This window comes from Dermochelys coriacea, chromosome 10 (assembly GCF_009764565.3).
Source record: "Dermochelys coriacea isolate rDerCor1 chromosome 10, rDerCor1.pri.v4, whole genome shotgun sequence".
NCBI lineage: Eukaryota > Metazoa > Chordata > Testudines > Dermochelyidae > Dermochelys > Dermochelys coriacea.
Genome location: NC_050077.1, coordinates 32930111 through 32955253, shown reverse-complemented (window position 1 = coordinate 32955253; position 25143 = coordinate 32930111). Strand labels below are relative to the sequence as shown.

At 55.3% G+C, this 25143-nt stretch overlaps 2 protein-coding genes across 3 annotated transcripts; one reads left to right on the top strand and one right to left on the bottom strand.

Moving 5' to 3' along the window:
- Positions 1-845: 845 nt before the first annotated feature.
- LOC119863088 (forkhead box protein J1-B-like) lies at positions 846-7758 on the bottom strand. The gene is given in 4 exon segments (XM_043493855.1): positions 846-3361; positions 3364-3913; positions 6551-7095; positions 7656-7758. Coding segments are annotated over 4 exon segments (1392 nt in total). The 5' UTR covers positions 7732-7758; the 3' UTR covers positions 846-3140.
- Positions 7759-20220: 12462 nt separating this feature from the next.
- NUDT16L1 (nudix hydrolase 16 like 1) lies at positions 20221-24950 on the top strand. Of its 2 annotated transcripts, XM_038420476.2 has the most exons (3): positions 20221-20482; positions 22314-22574; positions 23843-24950. In XM_038420476.2, exons 1-3 carry the CDS (start codon positions 20282-20284, stop codon positions 24257-24259), a joined length of 879 nt encoding a protein of 292 aa, XP_038276404.1. In that variant the 5' UTR covers positions 20221-20281; the 3' UTR covers positions 24260-24950. The 2 variants fall into 2 exon arrangements, with proteins under 2 accessions (XP_038276404.1, XP_038276405.1); XM_038420477.2 differs by lacking the exon at positions 22314-22574 and having other exon boundaries at positions 20241-20482.
- The last annotated feature ends 193 nt before the right edge of the window (positions 24951-25143 follow it).

Here is a 25143-nt window from a genome sequence, read left to right as displayed (position 1 = left end):
ACTGCAGCTCCAAGGGCAGTGCCAGCTGGGCTGAGGACAGCCCCAGCCAAATTCCAGTGTGACACCCAGAGCAGCAGCGCCATCTCCCGCAGCCCAGGGGCAGTCTCTCTGTGTGGTGTCCCTCAGCCTGCGGGGTGAGCTGAGACGGATAAAAAGGCCAGACCCCACGGAGGCCCCTGCTTTCCCTGCTACTGCATGGGAGGCTGCTGTTCAGCTCTGCTCAAAGGGTCCAGCCTAGTGCTCAGCACACAGAATAGGGTGGGAGTGGGGGATCATGGGGGTCAGCAGCCACCTGGCTAAGCATGCCTTGGACGGGGTATGGCAGTGCCAGGGCTCTGGGTGGTCAGTGGGGGGGGGGGGGAAGAGGCTCAGAGAGGGAGGTGGGGCTGGGGAGCAGTGAAGGGGGAATGACCTGAAGCTCTCCATGAGGTGGGAGGGGCAGAGGGGCTGGACTCCACCTGGCTGGAGGTGCTGAGCACCAGATTGCTGCCCAGCTGGTTCAAGCAGGGTGAGGCCTGGCAGCTTTGGGGCACAGAGGCCCCAGCGTGTTGACATCTAGCACAGGGAACCCTGCGCTGGAGGTTTGCACCCCTGGATGCAGCAATGCCCATATTAGCTGGCCCAGCTGGTGTCAGCCCTGCTCGCCACACAGGGCTCACTCACCACGGCTGCCCGGCCACCCCCCCCGTTCCTCCGTCAGGGGTTAGAAGAACTGCCTGGTACACTGATGGGCTGGTGTGTTCTCAGCCTGGCATTAAGAGCCGTGCCACTGTGTGCTAGGGGGTGCTGGGCACAATCCCAACACATGCAATGGGCCATGAACGGTGGAACTGAACGCCACGCTGTAGGAGGGGTCCATTTTTATTCTTTTTGTCTTCTACAATAAAAACAACAAACAAAAACCCAAGGGAATTAAACACAAAAAGCTGCACAAGTCAGAGACTTCAGCATGTGGCTTCTCCCAGGAACCTCAGTGCTGTGCCAGATCGGCAGGCCCGTTCGCTGCACGCTCAGACAGCAGCAGGGAAAGAACACATTGTCAGCAGCGCATCATCCACAGAACAGGGGCTTCGGCACAGGTGCTCTGAGCGCTGGTGTAGGGTTAGTCGTCACTGTGACCTTACCGACATGTATGGAGCGTTTGCATGCTGCTGCATGTCCATGGCCCAGGCAGGGTGAGGGGATGGGAGGATGTGGGTGGAAGTGGGAAACATTAAGTCGGACTCTCCTGACACGTATGAACGTGCGTGGGCGTGTTTACAAATTCAGCCAGATCGCAGGGCCATCGCAAGCCCCGTGATTTCAGGCCAAAGGCTACAAGGATGCGCTTCAGCCCGGCTCCTTTGCCCTCTGGGTGCCTGGGCACGGCTCCAACGGGCAGGGGTTTGAGAAGCGTCCATAGATCCATTGAGATTTTGTGCTTTGTTTTCTGTGAAATCTCCAAGAACGCCTGTGGCCTGGCCCAGCAAAGCTGGGCTGTCGTTTGAATGGCTGTAGGGGACACACAGCCACACACACACTTTCTCACTCTCACACCCTGCCTCTGTTCCCTCTTAATTAGGGATGTAAATATCCATTTAAAAAGTTAACCATTTAAACAATTACAATTAGGTCATTTAAATGGTTAACCAATAAAGGGGAGAGGGGCTGAGACCTCTGCGGCTGAGGCTGCTCTGGCCCACGGGTCTGGGGGCTAAAGGTTAGGGTCAGTTAAGCCAGGGGTGGCCAACCTGTGGCTCCCAAGCTATGTGCAGCTCTTCAGAAGTTAATATGCAGCTCCTTGTATAGGCGCTGACTCCAGGCTGGAGCTACAGGCACAAACTTTCCAACATGCTGGGGGGTGCTCACTGCTCAACCCCTGGCTCATCATTCTCATTTCACAGGTGGGGAAACTGAGGCACCAAGCTGTACTTGCCCAAGCTTGCAGTGCAGGATAATGTCAGAGGTGGGAACAGGACCCAGCTGGCCTATTTGCCTCTGCCCCTCACTGGCTCCCTGCTCCAAAGAGTAGCACTGGCCACGCCCAAGGTAGGGCAACCTCTGCCATCTTCACCCTGAGGGGGAGGGGAGGCTGCCATGCCTAGCAGCCAGCCCAGATGAGGCGTAGAAGCAATGAAGCTGGCTAGGGCCCTGCTGCAGAGCCAGATGCTTCCCTCATGGGTGGAAAGTGGCTAGCTGTGGCTTAGAGCCATGCAGCCGGTGGAGGCTTCTTTGCTTTGCCTGGCAGACCTGCAGACCAAGGCTCAGCTACTGCAATGGGCGAGTGCAGGAGGGAATTTCACTGCCAGCTCATACCCCTCCCTGGCTGGACATCAGCAACTCCCAGCAGGAGGAGCAGCTGGGTCTCCAGGCCACTGGCCAAATACTCAGGTCCTGGCAGTGGGGCTCATGCCATGGCACAGCTGCTCCCTCCTAGCTCCTGCCATTGCCAGGCTGGGGCAATCCCAGCAGAGGCCCCTCACAGCCCAAGAAGCAGGTCACCCACAGCGGTGTTGGTGGGGCAGGCTATGCAACTCTGGTGCCAGCTCTTCCCTCCTGCCCTGGGTCATCCTGGTGTGTTTTGGGCAGAAGGCCATTCACAGCAGTTCCCTCAGAGCCTCCTGCCCACTCCTTCCCTTCCCCTACAGCTTCCTCAGGCGCCTCCCCCATGGTCCTGCCCAACAGCTGCTGCCACCTTGCCCCCCCCCCCCCGCAGCCTGGGGCCACGATGGGGCACAGAGCCTCCTGTGGCTTAGGGCCAGGATCCGGCCTGACCTGCAATGGTCACTGCACGGCCGAGTCGCCGGTCTGGGGCATTACAGCTTGCCGGGGTGGGAGTAGGGGGACGACTCCCAATGCGACCCCTTCACGAGGGCTCAGGAAGCTGCAGGCAGTGGCATTCGAGGACAGCAGAGAGACAGGGCCTTGCCCACAGAGCACTTGGGAGAGCAGGAGGGACTCAGCCTGCCTTCACGCCAGGGGGTAGGAGACAGACAGGGGCCCAGCGCTCTCTGCAGGGGAACGGTCACACCTGGGCAACCTGCCAGGGCTTGGATCCAGCTCAGCTGAGTGAGGGGCAGTCAGAGAAGAGCAATCAGTTGTGGAGCTTGGCGCTGCAGCCCACAGGCACCTGGGGCCCTGCCCCAGAGGAGAGAGGGGGATCACATGAAGGCATCAACTTTGTCCCAGGGCTGCGTCTCGCTGAGGAAGCTGTCACAGAAGTTGAAGCCCTGCTCAAAGCCCCAGGGGTTGCTGAGTGCCTCCCCCCTCGCCTCCTCCCAGGGGTGCTGGGGGGAGTCAGCAAAGGGGGTGAAATCCTCCCCGTGGGAAGCCCCTGGGCTGGGGTGACTGGTAGCCAGAGCGCCCCACTTGCCAGCAGGGGTATGTAGCTGCCTTGCATGGCAAGGTCCACCTCTGTGGCCAGCGAGCTGAGCGCTGCGTTAATATCCAGGTCCTCAAAATTGCTGCCGTTTCCACGGAAGACATCGTCAAAGGCATCGGCCCAGTCAAAATCTCCCCGCAGGGCCTCTGCATCTCTATCACTAGAGGGCAGCAGAGGGGATGGGGCAGTTCTGGCTGCCAGGCAGCCATGCTTCGGCAGAGGGCTGGGGGCATCCAGCAGGGGGCAGCGTTGGCCGTGCTGGTGCAGACGGCCATGGGTGGCCTGGTGAGGGGTGTGGCCTGGCTGCCCGTCCCCCAGGTGGGGCATGGGGGACAAGAGGCTGCACCCAGCCTCTGGGGTGGGCACGGTGGGGTGCTGTCGTGGCAGGCTGTAGGGCGCGGCCAGGGGCCGTCTGCGCTTGAACACACCGTTGACGAACATATCGGCATACTGTGGGTCGATCTCCCAGAAGCCCCCCTTGCCCGGCTCGTCCTTCTGCCGTGGCACCTTCCGGAAGCATTTGTTCAAGGACAGGTTGTGCCGGATGGAGTTCTGCAGCCAAGAGAAGGAGGAACAGGCCCATGAAGGACATGGTGGCAAGGCAGGGCCAGTAGTACCTGGACCTGCTGAGTCCTCCCAGCACCTAGAGAGTTCATAGCACTAGCCCCATTGGACAGATGGGGAAACCAAGGCACTGGGCTTTACGGACCATGGAGTTAGGCATTTAAAGATCTTTGAGGATCTGGGGCTAAGTGACTCACCTGGGGAGGAAACTGGATCAGAACCAGGCCTCCTGACTCCCAGTCCCAACCATTAGCACCCTTTACCCAATCTAGCCAGTCCCTTCACCTCTCCATGTCCCACTAATGTGCATGGGGTGGGGCCCCATAGCCCTGCAGGGTTGCCAACTTTGCCCATTGCCAATATCCAGGCTCCATTGTACAGATGGGGCCAGCAGAGTAACATACATGTGTGACTCACCATGTGAGCATTTGGGGTTGGGGGCCAGGAAATTTAGGCGCTACTGGCCAGGCGAAGGCCTCAGTCACGAGTGGAGCAGAATCTCCACTTTCAGTCTTAACAATGTCCCTTTCTAGCCCTCCTGGCTGAAAAGAAATGTGACTGGAGGGCGACCAACACGGGGCACCTGACTGAGTCTGCTGAGAGCCTGATGCTGGTGCTCTCTGAGACAGGAAAATGCCCCATGCATCTCAATGGCTCCTTAACACCAAGCCTCTGCTCTGGGGGCCGCCCTGCAGAGGCTGTGCTGGAGCTCAAGCATCCTCCCCCAGTCAGGGCCATCCCTCAGCCTCCAGATACAGATCCAGGGTCCTTCCCTGCCCCCCTCCCCCCCCCCCCGACAAGCAGCTCTGGACCAAGTGCAGAGAAGAGCCTGTCCACTTGAGGCCACCCTCTTCCCCAGTGCGGCAAACCACCCCCCACCCCCAGGGCTATGCAGCAGCCGTTGTAAAAGTACGGCCAGACCTGAAACCAACTGCCCATGTCATACACAGCTCTGTCCAGCTGAATGAGCCACAGACGCTGGACCCCTTTTCCCTGCAGCTGGGCTCAGGAGCAAAGTGTATGGGCTGCGGGCAGGGAGATGCTCCTCCCCAGAGCTGCTCCTGGCACCTTTCTGAGCCTGAGGCTTATAAGACGACCACGAGCAAGCTAAGGTGCGGCCTGTGGGGGCAGCACTGGGCTGCACGTGCCATGTCGGCATCAAGGGGTCTTTGGGACATGCTGGGCAGGTGTCACACCCCCACCCTGCCCAGCTCCTCTCCTGAGAGACTCCCAGGCGTCCCAGCAAGGCAGGGACCAGCAAAGAGCCCGTGTGGGTTTAGACACCAGGGACTAGTCCTGTGTCTTTCAGAGGGTCTTTGCCTTGCCCCCAGAGAGCCGGCAGGGCAGAGCAGCACCCGCTGCCCGCAGCAGGAAGGCCCGGGGAAGGGGCCGCATGGAGCCAGGACTGTTCAGGGACAGCAGTGTGGCTGCATGGGCTGGGCTCCCCCTTGGAGCTGGGGGTGGCTGGGCTGGAATTAAGCTGCAGCCACCAGGGGGTCTGGCAGCAGCCCTGCGGATTAGCACTGCTTAGTTCAACCTGCCCTGATGCTGCCCAGCAGGTGCACGCGGCCTTGGTGTGTTGCTAATGGGGACCTCACCTTGGTCTAAGAAGAATGCATGTTGGGACCACGTTTTCCAGCTTCTCCCCCCCCAGCGGCTCCCACACCCAGAGGAGAAAAGACACCCACCGTTTCCTGTGTTAGAATCACAGGCTTTTTCAGCCAGTCTCACGAGTCTTTGGGATCGGAGCGATGGTGTCGAAACACTTGGGGTGGGTAGCGTGGGGAGCACGGGTGCAGGGCTGCCCGGAAGCATTACGCTCTCCATGTCCAGCTCCCATGAGCAGGAACAACATGCCTGGGGTCGAATCTGCCTCTTGCTCACTTGTCAGCATGGTCAGAGACCTGCTGATGCCTCCTGGGACCCCCGCCCCCGCCCAGAGCCCTCCCTGCCAGAACTCAGGTGGCCCCATTAGCAGCCCTGGATCTAGACAAACAAGCCCAGTTTGTTCATCCCCCACTCTTTTTAGCAAGGGGCTTTTGATGAACCCAGAGATACTGGCTCTTGGAGTCCTCCCCCCCCCCCAAGTCCTGTCACTTATCCCTCTGAAATCCCAGCAAGCTCCTCTCTGCACAGCAGAGGTGGGGAAGAGATCTGCATGGCCACCATGACGAGTGGGCAGAGCTGCCAGAGTGAGGAGACTGCTCGGTAGGTTTGCTGGGAGCTCTCCCACAGCCGTGACCCGCCCCAGAGGAGGCTGCATTTCAGTCCCACCCTCTCTACCACCTGTAGAGTGAAAGGCCACATAGAAATAAGGGTGGATGAGCCACCTTTCCAGTTTTCCCCATTCCAGAAGACACCTGGTGGAGGAGCAGCCACACAGTTAAACACAGTGTTTGTTGGGGTCTTCCAAGAAGCAACAGAGAAAGAGAAACAGTGCCCTGCACTCCCCACCCCCACCCCTTGGCACATGCAGCTTCAATGGGGGGGTGAAGGAGGCAGAAGGAATCAAATGCCGCAGCTCATTTATCCACCTGTGGAGCTCTGGTCCTCCTGATGACAGACGGAGGCCTCCATTGTCCATCGCTTCAACAGGACTGTTAATTATTCAAGCCACCGACTCACCTGCCAGCTGGGCTCAGCATGCCGGTAGTAACAGAAGTTCTCCGTGATCCAGCTGTAGATGGCTGACAAGGTGACCTTGGCCTGCTTGCTGGCCCGTAGAGCCATGCAGATGAGGGAGGCGTAGGAGTAAGGGGGTTTCACTCCAGGGTTGCTCTTGTAATCGATCACTGCCACGCCAAGGCCAGGAAGGTAGCTGGTGCTAGGAGAGGTGGCTGTGGAGGTGGGTTTGCCAAGGCGCAGGGGCATCCCCTTGGCTGCAGTGTCTCCTGCCGGTGGGCTGGCCGGGGCCTCAGACCCTTGGAAGAGCTGCTGGGGAGGCTGCTGGAGAGGGTGGCTGGGGACAGGTGGTCTCTCTGGATCAGCGGTGACGATGGAAAAATCTTGGAGCCACTGCAGGCTGGTGAGGCTGTCGTCCAAGGTCACGGCCCCGCCCACATTGTCCCGGTCCTCAGGGTGCAGCAGCAGCCACTTCTCCTTGAACCGGGCAGCAATGTCAGGTGCGGCGAGGATGGGCATCCTCCGTGGATAGGCTCCCTCCACTCCCACTGTGGGGCAGAACAGAGGCACATCAGCCATAGGCCAGCCCTCTCCCATGCCCTGCACAGCTCCTTGTGAGACGCACCGCAGAGGAGGACATCTGTGGGTGGAGGGAGGAGAGACCCAGGATGCAGGGAGTGGACAGCTAGGGCCGGGACTTCCAGGAGCTGCTGGGGCCAGCACAGTCCTGAGGATGTGGATCTTTCCCTGGGAGTGTAGCCCTTCTGCCAGGTGGAGTTGGCAGCAACCAGGGCCAGGTTTTCAACATCCAGGGGTCCCTCTTAACAAGCCCCCACCCAGGAATCAGGGAAAACTAAACACTCCCCTCCCCTGGTGCCTCTAAGAGAGAACAGCACCCCACTCGCAAGCAGAGTCTGTGCTTAGAGGAGAAAATGTAATCAAAGGGGAAACCACCACAACCGTGATTCGAACATGTCTTCCCTTGAGCAAAACTCCCACCCCGGAGTACAGGCAGTCCCCCTGGCCTCCGCTTCTCAACTGGCGGTGTGCAAGTCCAACCAACAAATGTCCCTGTAACACACCACCCCATCCACCACACCCCACTCACAGCTGCTGTCCTTGATCAGCAGAGACCCAGCATTCACAGAAAGAAACCTCAAGCAATGTCTTCCCTGCTGCTGCATTCATCTGCTGCCCCTGGCCTCTCCCCTGTGCCCCAGGTACTGCCCCTGGCCTCTCCCCTGTGCCCCAGGTACTCGGTGATTTCAGCTCTCAGGGTGGGAACCTCACTGCTGCAGGCTGGACAGTCTTCTGCAGAAACCACCTGGTCAACACTAAGACCTGATTAGCATGAAATTCAACTCTAGCTGATCACTTAAAATGAAAGATTCCCAGTGGAGCTTGATCAGTTCTGTGTTTAAACAGTGGAGTGGGGCAGGTCAGATGGTGCCTGTAACCCTTAAGTAGAGTCAACACCTACAGGCACAAACTCCTCCCCTCCTTTTGCTGGTAGAGGGCATCCAAATCCCCTGCTTAGCGAGTTCAGTTCAGTTGAGGGTGACCCCCACCTCAATCAGGCCAGGCTACGCACAGTCCTGGTGCCCTTCAATGGTACAATAAGGATAGCATTTCATGAGCCCTGTATTTTGTACCCCAGAGCCAGCCAGAACTGATAACTTGGGCAACACAGCTCTGTCTGCTCGCACCTAGACAGAGTTGCTGTGTTGATGTAAATACAGTCTGGCCCTGAACCCCCCACCCCCAGCTCATTACTAGGTCTCAGGGAAGAGCTCATTCAGACCTTACTGGAGGAGGCTCCAGCACAATAGAACAGGCATATCTGACACCTTCCAGCAGGGACCTCAAAGCACCTTGTGTTACCATCTGCATTTACACATGGGAAACTGAGACAGCACAGGGACCTGCTCAGGGAGCACCAAGGAGAAGGGCAAGGAATCAGCTGGTTCTCACCCTTGGAAAATGCTCCCTCAAATGCACAGTCCCCTTTTGCATTGAGCAAGGGCAGTGCCCAGGCTTGGAGTCCCCTGCTCCCTAGGCGATGGACGGGGCTGTGCAGCCAGCAGGGAGACAAAGGCCAAGCAGTTGCCACCTGCAGCGAGATGAGTTACACTGGCACCTGGCTTGGCCCTGCTCACCTGGGACGTGCAGTGTGGAAAACAAAAGTGCTGAGGCGGCCTCCAGGGAGGAGTTCTCCTGTTACTGCAGGTGGCCAGGTGCTGCCACTGAAGGGCTCACAATGACACTCATTAAGGTCGTGCGCCAACAGACCGGGGGCGCTGCACAGCCGACAGGGAACACAATGCCACTGGGGAGGGCGGCTCAGGGTGGCCCCAGGTGCTAGCAGCTTGAGAATGGACCAGCAGCCACATGTGTGGCAGAAAACCTGGAGAGCCAGACCCATTGCTAGCTGCCAGGAGGGCCCAAGTGTGGCACGATGGGGCAGCTTAGAAAGTACCCCTCACTCAGTGGCTCCTGAGCAAACCTCATGGCAGCCAGGGAGAGCCAACCTGGGGCATCTACAAGAGGGGCTGCTCTACTCTATGCCTGACACAGCTAGACCCACAGCAGGCTTCCTGAGAGTCTGGTTACTGCCACCTGGGAGGCAGGGCAATGTCAAGCATAGCCTGTTACAGACAGGGAAACTGAGGCACAGAGCTAGTGTCTCCAGGCCACGCAGAGCTGGGACTGGAACACAAGAGATCTCGGCCAAGCCCTAGACCCTCGGCTGAAGGCAATCTCCCCCCCCCCCCAACCGGGGATGAAGGCCGTCACAGCCCCTAACGTCTGAGAGGCTCCCCTCTGCCCCCACCCACAAAATGAGCACGACGCTGGTTATGCAACTAGGCTAGAGGCACGGATGCGTGCGGATCCCATCGGACCCACAGCTCCAGCTCCTGGGCCCTCCAGACAGAACCAGCTGTGCGGGGGCAACCCCGTCCGGGATCTGCTCTCCCCACCCAGCTTTCCCTTTGGGGGAAAATCAGGAAAGGAGCCACGTTCACACGGGATCCAGAGCCAAACCCGATGCCCGCACGTCTGCTCGGAGCCAGCGGATGCGCTCGTCGCGTGCCTCGCAGCCTGGGTGCTGGGAACAGCAGCCTCTTGGGGCAGCGCCCGAGCGGGGGGCGACCAGAGGGGGCGTGTGTTCCTCGAACTTGCCAACCCCCGAGCTGGGCTGCAGGGGCTAACCCTGGCACGGGGCGGGCGCGAAGACAGAGCCGGGCGCTTGCCGGGGCAGCGGAGCTCTTACCTTTGCAGAGCGGTGCGGGCTGGGGCGGCGTCCCCAGGGGCACCTGGCTGGACCGGGAGAGACACGCGCCGCGCTGCTGCTGCTGCTGCTGCTGCTGCTGCTGCTGCTTCTGCTGCGGCTGCTGCCACCCGCCCGGCTGGCCCGGCAGGGAGAGGCGGGAGCGCCCGCATCGCCTTTTGTAGGGCTGGGGGGAGGGGGGCGGGGTTAAACCGATCCTGAGTGTCTCATTGGCTGCTGGCCTGTGGCGTCCCCTTGCGCCTTCTGGGCCAATGAGGCCCGGAGGGAGGCTCCCCGCCCGCTCAGCAGTTAGGGAGCCGCTATAAATTCTCGTGCTGGACAAAGAAAAGCGCCTTGACTTGAGGGGCCGGCAGCAAGAGCACCAGGTGGGCCTCCAGACTATGAGATTGGCTTAAACCTCAGGAGATTTTTAGAAATCCTAAATCTGGCTTCTCCCAGTTGGTCTCCTGGTCTCTGAGCCTTTGAGGGGGTCACGTTTTCCAGCTTTTCTCCGCAACCGCCAGGGCTAGGAATGGATTTTAAAACGCAAGCTGAGTCTCACATCATCACCTGACTCCAGGAGCCCAGGCTTTAAGAAAAACACCAATTGTTAGGAGGCCCATGCTGAAATCTCCAGAGCTGGCTGCCTGTGAAACTAAGGAAGAGGGGAAAATGTCTTCCACGTAGGTCCTTGGCCAGTGGCAAGGATGAGTCTGGCTTGTGTGGGAGGGTGAAGAAGTGGTGTGAGAGCTGGGGGATAAGAGACGTTCAACCACCTGCAGCTTCCAAAGCCTCAGGACCTCTGAAAATCAGCCCTTCAGAGGAGACCCAGAAAGGTCTATAGAGCAACGCCAGCTGCAATGCATATTGCAGCTCACAGAGCCTGCAAATCCCAGCATGCAGCATCCCATACTGGCCAGAGCAGGGGCCATGGAGACCACAGGCACAGCTCCAAGCATGGGGGATGACAGAGGGTGTATATCCTATACCAAATGTGTTGCATCCCAGGTGAGCTGGCCGCTGGCAAAGGGCAGTGTGACTGTATTTAAATGTGGCACCTTCACCAGACAAAGCCCATGCTTCAAAAGGGGGGAATTATCTACACACTATATGTAGGGAAACTGAGGCATAGCCTTGGAGGGAAAGTTACTTGCCCAAGGTCACACAGCAAGTTCAGGACAGAGCTGGAATGGAACCCAGGAGTCCTGGCTCCCAGTCCCCTGCTCTAACCTTCCATGAACAATGACAGACCCCAGACTTTTCTTAGCCCAGTTTAAACATCAGCTACAGCATTTCCCTCCCTATCAGAGCACATGGTCCAGTTCTTGGATGCTACAGGTCCCAGCATGGTCTTCGGGGCGGCAAAGTTTCGACACCTTAGCCCCTGCTTCAGCACTTCCCCTCATCAGTCTGATAAACTAAACAGCCCCAGCCCTAGCTAGTCAGAGGCCAGAGAGCGGGGTAGCAGGAAGAGCAGAGGGGGTCTCTTGGAAGGAAAGAAATCAAACTGCCTCAAGAGGCACTGAGCATACACGCACTGCTGGCTCCCCACAAGTCACACTGTGTTTGGAGTCTCCTATTTGCACCCACTCCCTGGTGAGCCTTGGCTCTGGGGCAGAGTAGGGCTAGACAGGAGTGCCCCTCTGCCTGACAGCAGGACTCTGCCTGAGCAGCTTTTATTTGACCCAAACTTATTGGAGCAGCTCCTGGGGCTGGTCCCAATGTCCGACACATTCAGTGTCCCCTGGACTTTAGTCCTAGTCACTTCAACCTCAATATTCCCCTCTCTCCCTACCCCATAGGCCTCAAAGGGGAGGCCAGATGTTGAGCTTTGGCCACCAGAGCTGGACTCTGAGAGCCACCAACAGCCAGCAAGGGCTGGGGAGAGGGAGGCAGGAAGGGGACCTGGGCCAGGGACCCATCGCCAGGTCGCCAGTTCTGACCTAGCCCAGGGAAGTTGTGACTAGATGTTGTTGGCTATCCAGGATGTGGGGGGTGCTCATGGGATGGAAATCCACCTCATGCTCTGCAGCATTGGCACAGATGTGGCCAGGTATGCTGAAGGGCGTGTGAGATGCAGGGACAGGGATCATGCTGGGCTGGAATATGCTGGTGATTGAAAGGTTTTGGGTGTTAGCTGGCAGCACCCCCCTGTCCCACCCTGTTTAACTCTTGGCCTGTGTAGACTGCCAAGGTTACCAGTAGCCACTGGACCTACAGGTGACCAACACAGGGGCCCCCCCAACCAAAGCTCTGCCACAGCATCCTGGGGACCTTTCTGCAGCCACAAATACATCCAGTGCACATGGGCCTCCAGAGGGGTACATGACTCCTCACCCATGTGCCAACACACTGCTCTTATTGCTGTCACTCGTTAATGGACCACCCCCTCCCCATGGCATACAGGTCAGTAGACATCACTGAACGTCCTGGCTATGGGGAGCCAAGGTCAGATTATACTATGGGATTTTTGGGCTGAATAAGGTCAAGGTCTGAGTGAGAGGCAAAGAGCCACGGCCCCAGAGAGATCCCAGCAGAATCTACTACCTGCATCCAGGCAGGCTGAGTGTTAGGTAACCAATTACTTTCTGCAAGAAACAGGCTGTGGGACCCAGCCCCGAAAAGAGCTTGTGAAAATAAAGGTGTTTCCAGTGTGTGATTTCAAACAGTGTTCAGAAATCCAGAAACTCAGGGCACATTGCAGGCTGTGCTGGTCTAGGGATACCTGCCGGACTGTGGTAGGAGAGGAGGGGTCAATTCCTGGTGAGTGTGTCAGCCCAACTCTGAAATATCTGTGGTGTATAGATCGCTCATTCCTCTCAGTGCTATGGGAAGCAGAGGGGTTGTTGATCCAAGGCTCTGACTCTGAGCAAGAGAGCTGCTAGAAGAACCTGACCAACAGTTGTGACAGTTGAAGTCTCAAGCAAGTTTTGCTTCATGGCTCATTACCAAGGCCCTTCCCCCTCCAAGAGAAAAAGCCACAGTTAAGCACTTTAGTGCCCTCAGGCGAACATAGCACTGACTACCTAAAGGTCCCTGGTTCAATCCTGACTTTGGCAGGCCCATCATCAGGTGCCTTTGCCAAAGGAGGCCCTTTTCAATGATGACAGCTAAGTGCATTCCCCCCTTTCTGAGATAGGGAGGGTAAGGAAAGAGCTTCTGCCTCTACCTGGGGGTGGAAGGAAAGGAATCCTTATGGCCAACCAATGAGCTGCAGGAGTACTCTGGGTGCCTGGCTCTGTGCCTGCTGCCTGGGAGATGTGAACCCTTTATGTTCCTGTGGTGGGACAGGACAGTTCTCACCCCTCAGGCAGGTAGAGGTTACAGAGCTCAGCTGAGCAAAGTCAGTCCCAACCTGGCACAGGTGGGAGGCCTGTCAAACTTGGAGAGGGGTGGTCCTTTAAAAGGGAGGATCCAAGCCATATGCAGGGTGGCATTCAGAGAGCAGAGCTCGTAGCTCAGGGGGCTGCTTACCAGGATGGCTGAAGAGCCTCTGCTGCCTGCATCCCCTGAAGTAGAGGGACCATCTTTACTTTGTTTGGAATCCAGGACCCTCAGCCTGGGTCCTCTGGACAGGAGGGGTCAGGGAGCCAGACCGCCTTTCCAGACACCTCTGCCCTTTTTCAGGCAACTCTGGGGGAACCTGGACTCTTTGTGGGCTCCAATGTTGTTTGGTTTGCCCTTGCTGGCTTTGGACTGCTTTACATCTGGAAGGGGGGCTGCCACCTCCCTCAGACCTACAGCCGGAAAAGCACATTCCAAACTGGTTCTCCCGCAACATCTACAGCCAGATAGGGATGTCTGGGACAGGCCCACCTTCACCCCATGGGCCGCCCTCGAGGTACAACCTCCACATTTCTATTCAGAGAAGGCCCTTGGTGTCTTTGCTTCATCCCATCACTCTTCACTCACAGATCTCCTTTACATCTCTGCTTCCAAAGGGAAGCCTAAGGCTTTGGCAGCAAAGGCCAAGCAGCTGTTAACATGCTTTGTGCAAGCGGCCATGGGACAGCTGTTTTTCAGGAGGAACCATTCCTCCCAGCTGGACTCAAACCAGGGATCTAAGGGCATAATTCCAAGCACACTATAGCACCCTGAGCGACCCACTGAGCTATCGAAGAGCACCAGGCTGCACCCCCAGGGCAGCCCATACATATGCCTGTGCAATCTCTCCCCAGGCAGACTGCAGGCACCTTCTCTTGGTTAAATGGAGTAACGAAAGAGGGCAGTATCATCCCAGTGTGGGCAGAGCACTCTCTCCTTCCCCAGCCCCCCAATCCCTCTATCCCCCTCAATCCCAGCCATTTGAGGGTTGATTCCCTCCAGAACCTCTGAAAAGAACCCAACAAGAAGGGATGAGTGAATGCTAATAACAATTTGGGCACAGAGCCAGCTGATCTGGAGACACTTCAGCCATGGCTGGAACACCAGGAAGCTGGGTTTTTGCCTTTGATTTGTGAAGGAAATATCCACCTCAGTCTCCTTTACCCCCCAACATTTCAATACCAACTGTAGAGAAAGGAGCCTGCCCAGTTAGAACAGGCAGCTGTAATCAATCCTTTCCAGCACTGCAATGTGAGCAAACAGGTCATCCCCATAGCTGGGTGAATGGGATGGCTGGAGCTTTCCCAGCTCAACTTTGCAATAACTGAAGATCGGGGGGGGGGGGCACATAATCCTCCAGCAAAGACCACCATGCTCCCTCTGAAACCCCAGCCAGGAGCAGACACCCACACCCCAGCATCTGCATAGCGCTATCGAAGGCGTGTAACAGGAGCAATGCTCTGGGCTGGAACAGGGATCTGGGGAAGGGGAGGTGTGGTGTTTAGATGTTGCTTGTAATTATTAGAATTGGGAGCACTGGCTGTTGGGAGTCTGAAAGGACAGGAAACAGGAAGGAGGAGTTGAAGAGGCTGAGGGAGAGCTACTGAGGGTGCAGCAGCAGCAGCTTGGTAAAGAGGTTTCCACTTCAAAAAATAAAGTCCTGTTGAAGTTTGTTAGTACCTTGCCTGGCTACTACAACATTTTGGTGACGAGGATGGATCTTCTGCCTCTGAACCCACCTGAACCCTTTCTACAAAGCCCAGGTGAGCCTCCAATTGCTTTTACTGCCTGGATCCATATGTTTGAGACTTATCTGCTTGCAATCAGTGCTACAGAGATTTCTGAAGTAAGAAAACGTGCTCTGCTAATCCACTGTTTTGGAGTAGAAGGGCATCGTATATTTTACACTTTTCCCCTTGCAGACGATAAATATGAGACTGCACTCACGGCATTAAAGAACGTTTTTGTACCAAAAGTGAATGTAGTAGCTAATCGCTACAGATTTCGCCAGCGTATGCAGAAACTAGGGGAGACTATAATGCAGTATATTGCTTCCCTGAGGAGTCTGATTGTAACTTGTGACTTTGGGAATATGGCAGATGAGATGATTAGAGACCAGCTCATTGAGAAAATAACCATGCTTCTTGTAAGAGAATGTTTACTTCTAGAACCACAACTTACACTAGAAAAAACAATAACCATTGCTACCCAGATTGAGTCAGCTATAGCTGAAGCCAAAATAATGAGCATGGATACAGGAGGCACAGTCCAGGCTGTGCCTCCTTTGCAGAAGAGTTCACCCGTGCTGCAGACAAACAATTGCAAGAGGAAAACTAATGAAAAAACACCAAATCAGCAAATTCAAAATACAATAAAAGCATATTTTCACTGTGGATCCCCACAACACCTTGCAAGCTACACAGGATGTCCGGCAAAAGTAGCTCAGTGCAATCATTCCAAAAAGATTGGGCATTTTGCTAAAGTATGTTGCAGCAGCCAGTTCAATCAACAGGTGCATGCAGTTACAATACCAGATGTTACTTTGCTAAGTGTGGACAAAATCACTACTGCACATATTTCAGAACAAATAAGTGCATGGTAAACGTTTCAGCCATACCCTCAGGCAAATCACACTCTATTCAGCTAATGTTGGACACTGGATCAGCAGTATCTATACTATCTGATTCCATCTATTTGCATTACTTTAAAGATGTGCCTCTTACTGAACCCAAGCTTCACTTGGTGTACTACTTGAAAAACCATATTCCAGTGCATGGCTGCCTGCCCGCAATAGTTACTTTTGGTGATTGCTGTGTAATTGCAGAGTTCTACGTTGTCCACAAAGGCACTCCTATCCTTGGCAGAGATTTATTGGCTGCTTTAAATCTCAGGGTAGTTAATGGACGACTTGATCTTCCTCAGCAAACCACTCTTGAGGTATACACACCAGTTTCAGCTGGGACCCAACACCAGGTTGAGGAGAAACTCAGCTGTGCTTATGGGTTTCTGCATAAAGTTAAAATGTGGAATAATGTGATGCCTATATGACAGAAATTATGGCACTTACCATTTTCAGTCAGGGAAGCTGTTTCAGAGGAACTTAGAAAACTTGTTCAAGAGGACATTATTGAAGAGATTAACTCCTCGGAATGGGTTTCACCTTTAGTAGTGACGCAGAAGAAGAGTGGAGGCATTCGCCTTTGTGAGGACTTAAGGGAGCCAAATAAAGCACTGTGATTGTCAGCCATCCTCTTCCTCAAATTGAAGAAGTATTTGCAGAACTCTGTGGAGTTTTCTACTCTTGATTTGCAGTGCGCATACCACCAGGTTATGTGGCATGAAGATAGCAGAGACCTCACAGCATTTATTACACATGAGGGACTATTCCGTTTTAAACGTGTTCCATAAGGTCTCGCATCAGCCCCAAGTGCCTTACACAAAATTGTCATTGATTTTGAAGAATCAACATGGAGTTCAGTGCTATTTAGATGATATTATTGTGTTTGGAAATACTTTGGAGGAGCATGACAATAACCTGCAGTCTGTACTAAACTGCATCAGCAAAGCAGGCCTCAAGCTCAATAGGTCTAAATGCAAATTTAGACAAACTGAACTCTCCTTTCTGGGGCATACAACTTCACAGGCTAGCCTAAAACCTGATCTGGCTCATATCCTGGCAATTTCAAATGCTCCTCCTCCAACAGATTTGCAAACCTTATGTTCCTTCTTGGGTCTTACCTCCTGATATGCAAAATTAATTCCCAATTATGCTTCTGTCATTGAACCGTTACGAGAATTACTATGGGGAAGTTCAACCTTAGTGTGGACAATGGGTGCACAAGCTAGTTTCGAAATGGTGAAAGGCTTGATTGTACATAGTCCAGTACTTGCACTATTCAGTCCTGCATTGCCCACAATTGCAACTACTGATGCTTCTGATTATGGACTTGGGGTTGTCCTCACACAACTTCATGAGGATAACACAGAGAGGACTGTTGCATTTGCTTCAAGGATACTAAGTAATCCTGAGAGAAAATATTCTACAGCCAAAAAAGAAGCACTTGCTTGTGTCTGGGCTACTGAAAAATGGAGAACTTACCTGTGGTGCCACACGTTCAAGTTGCGCACAGACCACAGCCCTTTGATGACGTTGCTCACCACAAAAGGACTGGGAAGAGCAGGATATTGTATTGCTAGATGGTCTGCAAGACCACTCTCTTTCAATTATGAACTGGAATATAAGCCTGAAAACCAAAATGTGGTAGCTGATTGCTTTTCTCGCCTGCCTTTGCCTTCCCCAGATTGTCCACCAGAGGATGAGGACGTAGTGGTTGCACTTATTACAAGCACTCTTACTGCAGTTACAAGAGAATAATTTCAAGCTGCTTGTTCAGCGTGTCCAATTCAACAAAAACTATAGGAATTTCTGACAAAGAGATGGCCCAGTAACCTTGACCCAGTTTTGCTGCCTTATTTTAGAGTTCAGGATGAACTTTCTTTGCTTGATGGCTGTGTGCTACGAGGTACACACTGGCTACTTGTGCCAGAAGAATTACAGTCAAAACTCATACACCTGGCACATGATACTCATCAAGGAATTGTCAGAACAAACAACGACCACAGGATCTGTATTGGTGGCCAGGGATAGACTCTCAAACTGAAGCACTCATAAAATCCTGTGTCACTTACCAAATGCATGATAAGACAGGAGTGACATGTACCCCTCCATTACAGCCTGTTCCTCTTCTTGAATCTGCATGGGAAAAAGTGGCGATTGATATTGTAGGACCCTTTGATACTGCTCCAATTGACTGTCGTTATGCCATCACCTTAATAGACTATTTCAGTAAATGGCCTGAGGTAGCGTTTACATCGCAAATATCTTCTGCTACAGTAATTAAGTTCCTCTCTTCAATTTTTAGCAGGGAAGGTAACCCCAAAGAACTGTTTTCAGATAATGGTAATCAATTTACTTCCTTGGAGTTTGAAACTTTTCTAGCAGAGAGGAACATTTTACACAGAAGGTCATCCCTATACTACCCTCAAGCCTATGGGGAAATTGAACGGTTTAACAGAAGTTTGAAAGAGAGTTTGCAAACAGCTAATTGTGGATAACCTTCACTACTGATTTCTTGCAAGCACACCAGGCTACACGACATGCCACAATGCAAAGGTCACCCGCAGAGTTACTGCATGGGAAACAGATGAATACTAAACTGAACATTGCTGGATTATTAAAGGCATGACCTGAGGCCCCAACCGAGGATGATGTGAGAAAAACAGTTGACCAGAACCAAGCAAAGTATAAGGCTTTCACAGACAAGTGGCGCGGTGCTAAGGAACCAAAGTTTCAGTGTTGTTCCTTTGTTAGAAAAGAAAACCTGGAACTTTACGCAAAGGGGACCATAAATTCACAGCTCCTCTTAAAATCATAGAGAAGAAGGGACCTTACACCTATCAACTTTCTGATGGGTGGGTATGGAATGCTTCTTATCTTGCACCTGCCTATGCACCAAGAGGAGATTATACAAACCCAGTCTGCATTGGATGACTTCACCTCAGTAGTATCAACACAACAAGACATTGCACTGGAACCGGGGCTTGAGAGACGGCCTGTCAGACCCAGATGACCACTTGTCTGGACTAGAGACTATGTTACCTAGTATCTATAGTGTTTTTAGTGTAATAACTCTGTCAACAGTCTAGTGTTTTGTTTCCTATTTGTTCCTGTGGTTAGAACAACGTTTATTGTAACTGGAAGAGTTTCTTAAGAGAGGAGGGAATGTGGTGTTCAGATGTTTCTACAGAGCTCCCTCACACCCCAGATGTGTTCGTCCCTAAAGCTTTGCCAGGGACAGCTGTGGGGAGCTTAAGTAGGGTATTTACATGCAGCGCCACCTGATGGCTGAACAGTACAATGCACATTAGCAACCATTGTACCCGCGGCCAGACCCCACGCACCCCCCCACAAGACCCAGTCTTCCCCATCCAGCTACTCCTGCCCCCCCCCAGACACCGCACAGCCCCCCCGGGTCACAGTGCGGCGCCCCCCCCCGGCTCGCCCCCCCCCGGGGTCACAGTGCAGCGCCCCCCCCCCGGCTCCTCCCGCCCGGGGTCACAGTGCGGCGCCCCCCCCCCCGGCTCCTCCCGCCCGGGGTCACAGTGCGGCGCCCCCCCCGGCTCCTCCCCCCCGGGGTCACAGTGCGGCGCCCCCCCCGGGGTCACAGTGCGGCGCCCCCCCCCCGGCTCCTCCCGCCCGGGGTCACAGTGCGGCGCCCCCCCCGGCTCCTCCCCCCCGGGGTCACAGTGCGCCCCCCCCCCGGCTCCTCCCGCCCGGGGTCACAGTGCGGCGCCCCCCCCCGGCTCCTCCCGCCCGGGGTCACAGTGCAGCGCCCCCCCCGGCTCCTCCCGCCCGGGGTCACAGTGCGGCCCCCCCCCCCGGCTCCTCCCGCCCGGGGTCACAGTGCGGCGCCCCCCCCCGGCTCCTCCCGCCCGGGGTCACAGTGCGGCGCCCCCCCCCCGCTGCTCCCGCCCGGGGTCACAGTGCGGCGCCCCCCCCGGTCTCGTCGCTCCAGGCGCACTCGCAGGTAACAAGCCCGCGAGCTCGGTGAGTGTCCCGCCCCCTCCCGCGACGGCGTTTTTCGTAGCTGGGATACGCCTCTGTTGCCTTTCCTCACTGCCCCGCCTCTCGGTCGCAGCAGCCAATCACGACGGTGGGTAGCAGCCAGTGGTCACGGGGAGGGCGGTGCTAAGGAGCTACTCCCGCCACCTCTCCTCGCTGCCCACCCCCCGGGAAGTGGGCCCTGGTCCGCTCTGCCTGGGAGTAAAGAGCCCCGCCCCTCCCCGGCCTGGCCGAACCCAGCATGCCGCGCGGCTGCTCCTCGCTGCCCACAGCTTTGATCTGATTGCTGATTGGCTAACAGCGCCACGGATGGCGTTACAGCGCCCGCCTCCTGGGAATGGCGTTGCCCGGATTGGGCGATGGCTGTTGCATTGGCGTCACACGCCGTGGTCTGATTGGCTGAATGCGGACAGTGGGCTCAGTGATTGGCTGTTTCAGGTATGGCTCCGCCCCGCAGCTCTGCGATAGGTCAGCGCACACAGGGGGGTTGGCCTCTCTCTCATCGCGGCTCTGTGTGGTGATGGCGGCTCTGACGGGGAGCGCGGGCGCGGCGGGGCTGCTGCCCTCCCTCTCGGTGCCCGGCGTGACCGAGCTGAAGCCGCTGAGCCGCTACGAGGCCATGCGGCTCGGGCCCGGCTGGAGCCACTCGTGCCACGCCATGCTGTACGCGCCCAACCCGGGCATGCTCTTCGGGCGCATCCCGCTGCGCTACGCCGTGCTGGTCAGCGGGGCCTGGGGCTGGCCTCGGGCGGGTTCCCTGGGGCGGGGCTTGGGGTTCGGTTCGGGGCCGGGGCCTAGGTCAGGTCCGGTGGGGCGAGGTGGGGAGCCGGGCCTGGGGCCGGGTTTGGGGTAGGGCCGGGGGCGGGGCCGGTTGGGCGAGGGCTGGGGTCGGGAGTGGGGAGCCGGGCGTGGTTGGGTGGCGATTGGGGCCCGCGGTGGGGAGCGGGGAGCCGGTCTTCAGGGTGCGGGAACGCCATGAGTCCCCTTGGTGGGATGGAGAACTGGGACCCCCGCTCAGGGCTAGGGCTGAGGCCTTCCCCCGCTACTGCACCAACTCCCTGCGGTGGCTGCCTGTCATTGCCCAAGCACAGATCTGCTAGTTCTGCCCTGCCTCGCCCCAGCAGGGCGTGAGCAGCCGGCCCGAGGACAGTGGCAAACCACCTTCTCCTACACACGATTAGCCCTCCCAGCTCATGCTATGTGTTTAGTAGGGTCGCCCTGGGCCAGTGGATTCTGTGCTGGCAACTGTTGCAGAATAGGCCCTTTACTCCATCGAGAGACAGAGGGTGTGTGTGTGTGTGCATGTGTCTCTACCTATAGTTGTAAGGCCCTTATGGCTGTGAGAATGGCTTTGCAGACGTGAACTTCTGCAGTGCTGTCTGCCGGAGTTTGCAGACGGGGTGTTCCATTGCCCCTGCTGTCGCACAGGATTTTGCTGAGCAAGAACAAAGTGAACTGAACAAGTCTGGCGGGTTTTGCTGTTGCTCTCCACAGTGCTGTAAGTGACATTGAACCTGACAAGAGTCATGTCTGTTTCACTCTGCTGCACCTTGGGAAGGGCTGAGCAGAGCCCAGAGGTAGTCACCCAGAAGGATTCAAACCCAGATGTAGGGGAGGGGCAGAGCAGCAGAAATGCCCCCTTCACATCAGCCTGCAGAGGAGAGATCCATCTCCCTTCCTGCAGGCAGAAGGGCTGGAGCTTCAGATTTTTCAACCATCCACTATCTGAGGCTGATCCAAAACATGGAGCTCTGAAACTGGCACACTGCTCCTGGACAGTAGCTAGGAGGTGGGGACTGAATGTACTCCTTGAGCTCACCAATGGCTGTGTCTTTTCTGTGTATCTCTGGTTGGTAGGCTTGGTCCTCTGGCTGTGATGTGTCTCGTGCACTTGTCAAGACTTGGTGCTGGCTGCTTGCAGGTCACCTGACTCCAACAGTGGCATGAGGCTGGATGGGTTTCCCTTTTAGGCTCTTCATATGGTGCAGTATTGATGTGTCAGGATTCCCCAGTACTGTTTTGTCATTCTGTGGGTATCTCATAAGAAGGCGACTCAATTGAGGCTCAGCTTCATCCTGCAGAGAAGTAGGAATGGGCTTTCTGGGGGTACCACTAGGCAAAAATTGGAGGGGATAAGCAAAATTGACAGTACCAAACTGTTCAAATACCAAGGATTTTCTGCTAAAAATGATCACAGTGAAAGAGCTGTTTGGCCTTCATCACTTATTTCCTAGTGAGATGAGTGGGGCAGTTCATACCTCTCAGCTGCAAAAACTGTCTGACAGCCCAGCAGTGGGTCAGTTTCTAGCTTTTCCTTCACGAAAGCACTTTAAAAAGAAGCTGCTAATGTGCCAAAGCAAGTGGGGCAATGGAAGTGGGGTACAATAAAGCCTCAAACCTCTCTGATTAGGGTACAGACTGTCTTGTGCCTCACCTGCTTTGGCCCCTTTGTCTTGGAGAGGTTTCCTGTGGTGGTAAGTGTCCTCTCCTCTCCCACAGGGTCCCTGGGGCTATGTGCTGTGCCCCATTAACATAATGCGCCTCTATTGCAGATGCAGATGCGATTTGACGGACTACTGGGCTTTCCTGGGGGGTTCGTGGATCGCCGTTACTGGTCCCTGGAGGATGGTCTGAATCGGGTGCTGGGCTTGGGTTTGGGCTGTGTGCGCCTGACGGAAGCTGATTATCTGTGCTCGCACCTGACAGAGGGGCCACATCGCGTGGTGGCGCACTTCTACGCCAGGCAGCTGACCCTGGAGGAGCTGCACACCATCGAGATCTGCGCGGTGCATTCCCGAGACCACGGGCTGGAGGTGGGGTATTCGGGGGGGTGTCTGGAAGCTCTGAGACTTCACATCATCGGGGAATGAAGCTTCCCTCACTAGGCCTGCTGGGCTGCTATCCATTGCAGCTGGGCGGGGGAATGCACCGCATTTAGCAGCTACTAGTGGCGACTGGCAAGTGCTACGCACTGCCACATGGCAATCCCTAGTTGTAAGCCCTGGCGTTTCACTGGGGAGTTGGCAGGGACGCGGTAGCATAGGGAGGAGGGCTTTGTGCTGCACTTAGAAGGGGAGTCCTGTTTGCTTGTCAGTCATAAAGACAGTGCCTCTGACATGGGGGTTGGGTGAACTTCAAGTCACCCTCAGCTCTGGTGAGCATCACGCGAGGTCTGGATGTGTTGTCTCTGACTGGAACTGTGATCTTTTGTATGGCAGTGCATTGCTTTAATCAACAAGGTATTGGGCCCAACTTGGATTGCACACAAGTTGGTAAGAAGTCAGAGAAAGAGACACGAGTTTCTTTCTGGGGAATCTGGTGCTGCAGGATTCTCTGGCAGGGTTGGCGAGCTTGTGCCAGGTCATCTAATGCCCCGATGTAGAACACAGATGGTGGAGGACCCTTTGTACAGCCTGGGTGCGATGCTGTGATCTGCCAGGAGTGATGCTGCGTGTGTACTAAATGTGACCCTGGGTTGTGGCACCTGTTGAGGGGGACATGGAGCCACAGCACTCTTGCAGAGTGGTATGAAGGGCACGGCATAGACCCAGAACATAGATCATCCCTGGGGGCAGTTGGTGGTACACCTGGGATGTGGTGGTGGGGAGTGGTATGGAACATGGGGTAGGGAAAGGTGGGGTAGTAAGCTGTGGTGCTCATACTGGGGGATGGGATAGAGCAAAGGATAAGGTGTGGTATGCTGGAGGGAAGAAGTGGTGTTCTTTTGGGTTGGTGGTGGAATGGGTAAGTAGGGTGGGTGGTCAGACTGGGGCTAGGGTGCTTGTGCAGAGGGTATGTGGGACATCACCTGGGTTTGGTATGGAGTAATGGGCAGGGGTGTGGTATTCATGCTGGGGGTTGGGGTGTTGGATGTGGCACCTGTGCTCATCCTGGGGGAATAAAAGGGGCTGTTATGAGGAGGGCATACATGGTCTGGGTGCTGGGGTGTGGTCTGGGGAGGTATGGCACCTGCAGATAAGCTGGTGCTCATCCTGCATGGATCGTGGTGGCTGGCGGGGTTTGTGCTGTGGGTGGGCTGAAAGTGTAATTTGTTGTTACTGAATTGCGTGTGCTGTTACAGGTGATGGGAATGGTCCGTGTCCCCTTGTACACCCAGAAGGACCGCATGGGCGGGCTGCCGAACTTCCTGGGGAACTCCTTCATCGGGACTGCTAAATTCCAGCTGCTCTTTGCCCTGAAGGTTTTGAATATGGTGCCTGAGGAGAAGCTGGCAGAAGCGGTGGCTGCCACCCAGAAGCAAAAAAAGCCTGCAGCTGAGCCTGCAGCTGTGACGGCCAGTGTGACGACAGCTGTGATGGCCAGTGTGACGACCAATCAGATGGTGGCTAAGCCAGCAAATGAGCTGGCAAATCAGCCTTTAGCTGTGTCAGTGGCTGAGCCAGCAGCAAAGCCAGTGGCTGAGCCAGCAGCAAAGCCAGCGGCTGAATCAGCAGCAGAGCCCGTGACTGAGCCAGCGGCTGAGTCTATGGCTGAGTGATGAATTTTTTGTTTGACTTGGTTAATAATGGGTAAAGAGACTTTCTTCTTACTTTCCAGACAGTCACTGGCTGCAAATGCTGCCCATTCAACTCCACCTCAGTGCTCCTCAGGTGGAATGGGATTAGATTTGCCTGAAGCAATGGAAAGCTATATTTTGTAAGGCCCATAAACAGTACCAAGCTTTCCAGATCTCTTAACTGTCCCCATCTGGAGTCCATGTGCTTACCTGAGGACTCTCTTAGAATGCTTTAATTTACAGGGATGCTCTGCTCCATTCAGGTCCCAGCTTGGGTTTTGTTTTAATGAACAGAAATGTTACTTTTTAAATTGTTCCGAGGAGGGTTTTTAGCCCCCTGCTGCAGTATTGTGAACCCAATCACAGCTGTGTTTGGGGGGGGGGGAAATAAGTGAACCCAACTGGAGAGGCAAGTCTGCCAGCTCTAGCTCCATGCCATGTGCAGAAATGAAACTGCCCTCCTGTAGGAACAGTCCAGGGATGCTCCTAGTTTTCCCAGGTTTCGTGACTTTGGTATCACATGGAAGAGTTTACAGTGGCAGCTTACCTGGCTAGTGGCAGTTCCCAGGTGGCTTAGTTGTCGGTGCCCCTGTGGGGTGCAGAAAGGTAGTGTGTGGCTTTGCATATAGTGAGTTGGGGGAGCAGGAAAAATCAAATAAATTGCTTTGCTGTACTTGTTTGCAATTGAGATCTCTTCTTTCTTGTAATGAAAACTGGAGAGCAAAGCTATTCCCTCTAGCATGCTTTGAGTGGCTGTACGCCTTGGTGTCTGCATCTGCATGGAATGGAGCAGCCAGCACTTTATTGCTGGGAGCTTCCATTTGCTGAGTTGCCAGGCTCATAAGAGGCTAGTAACTTTTGATTTT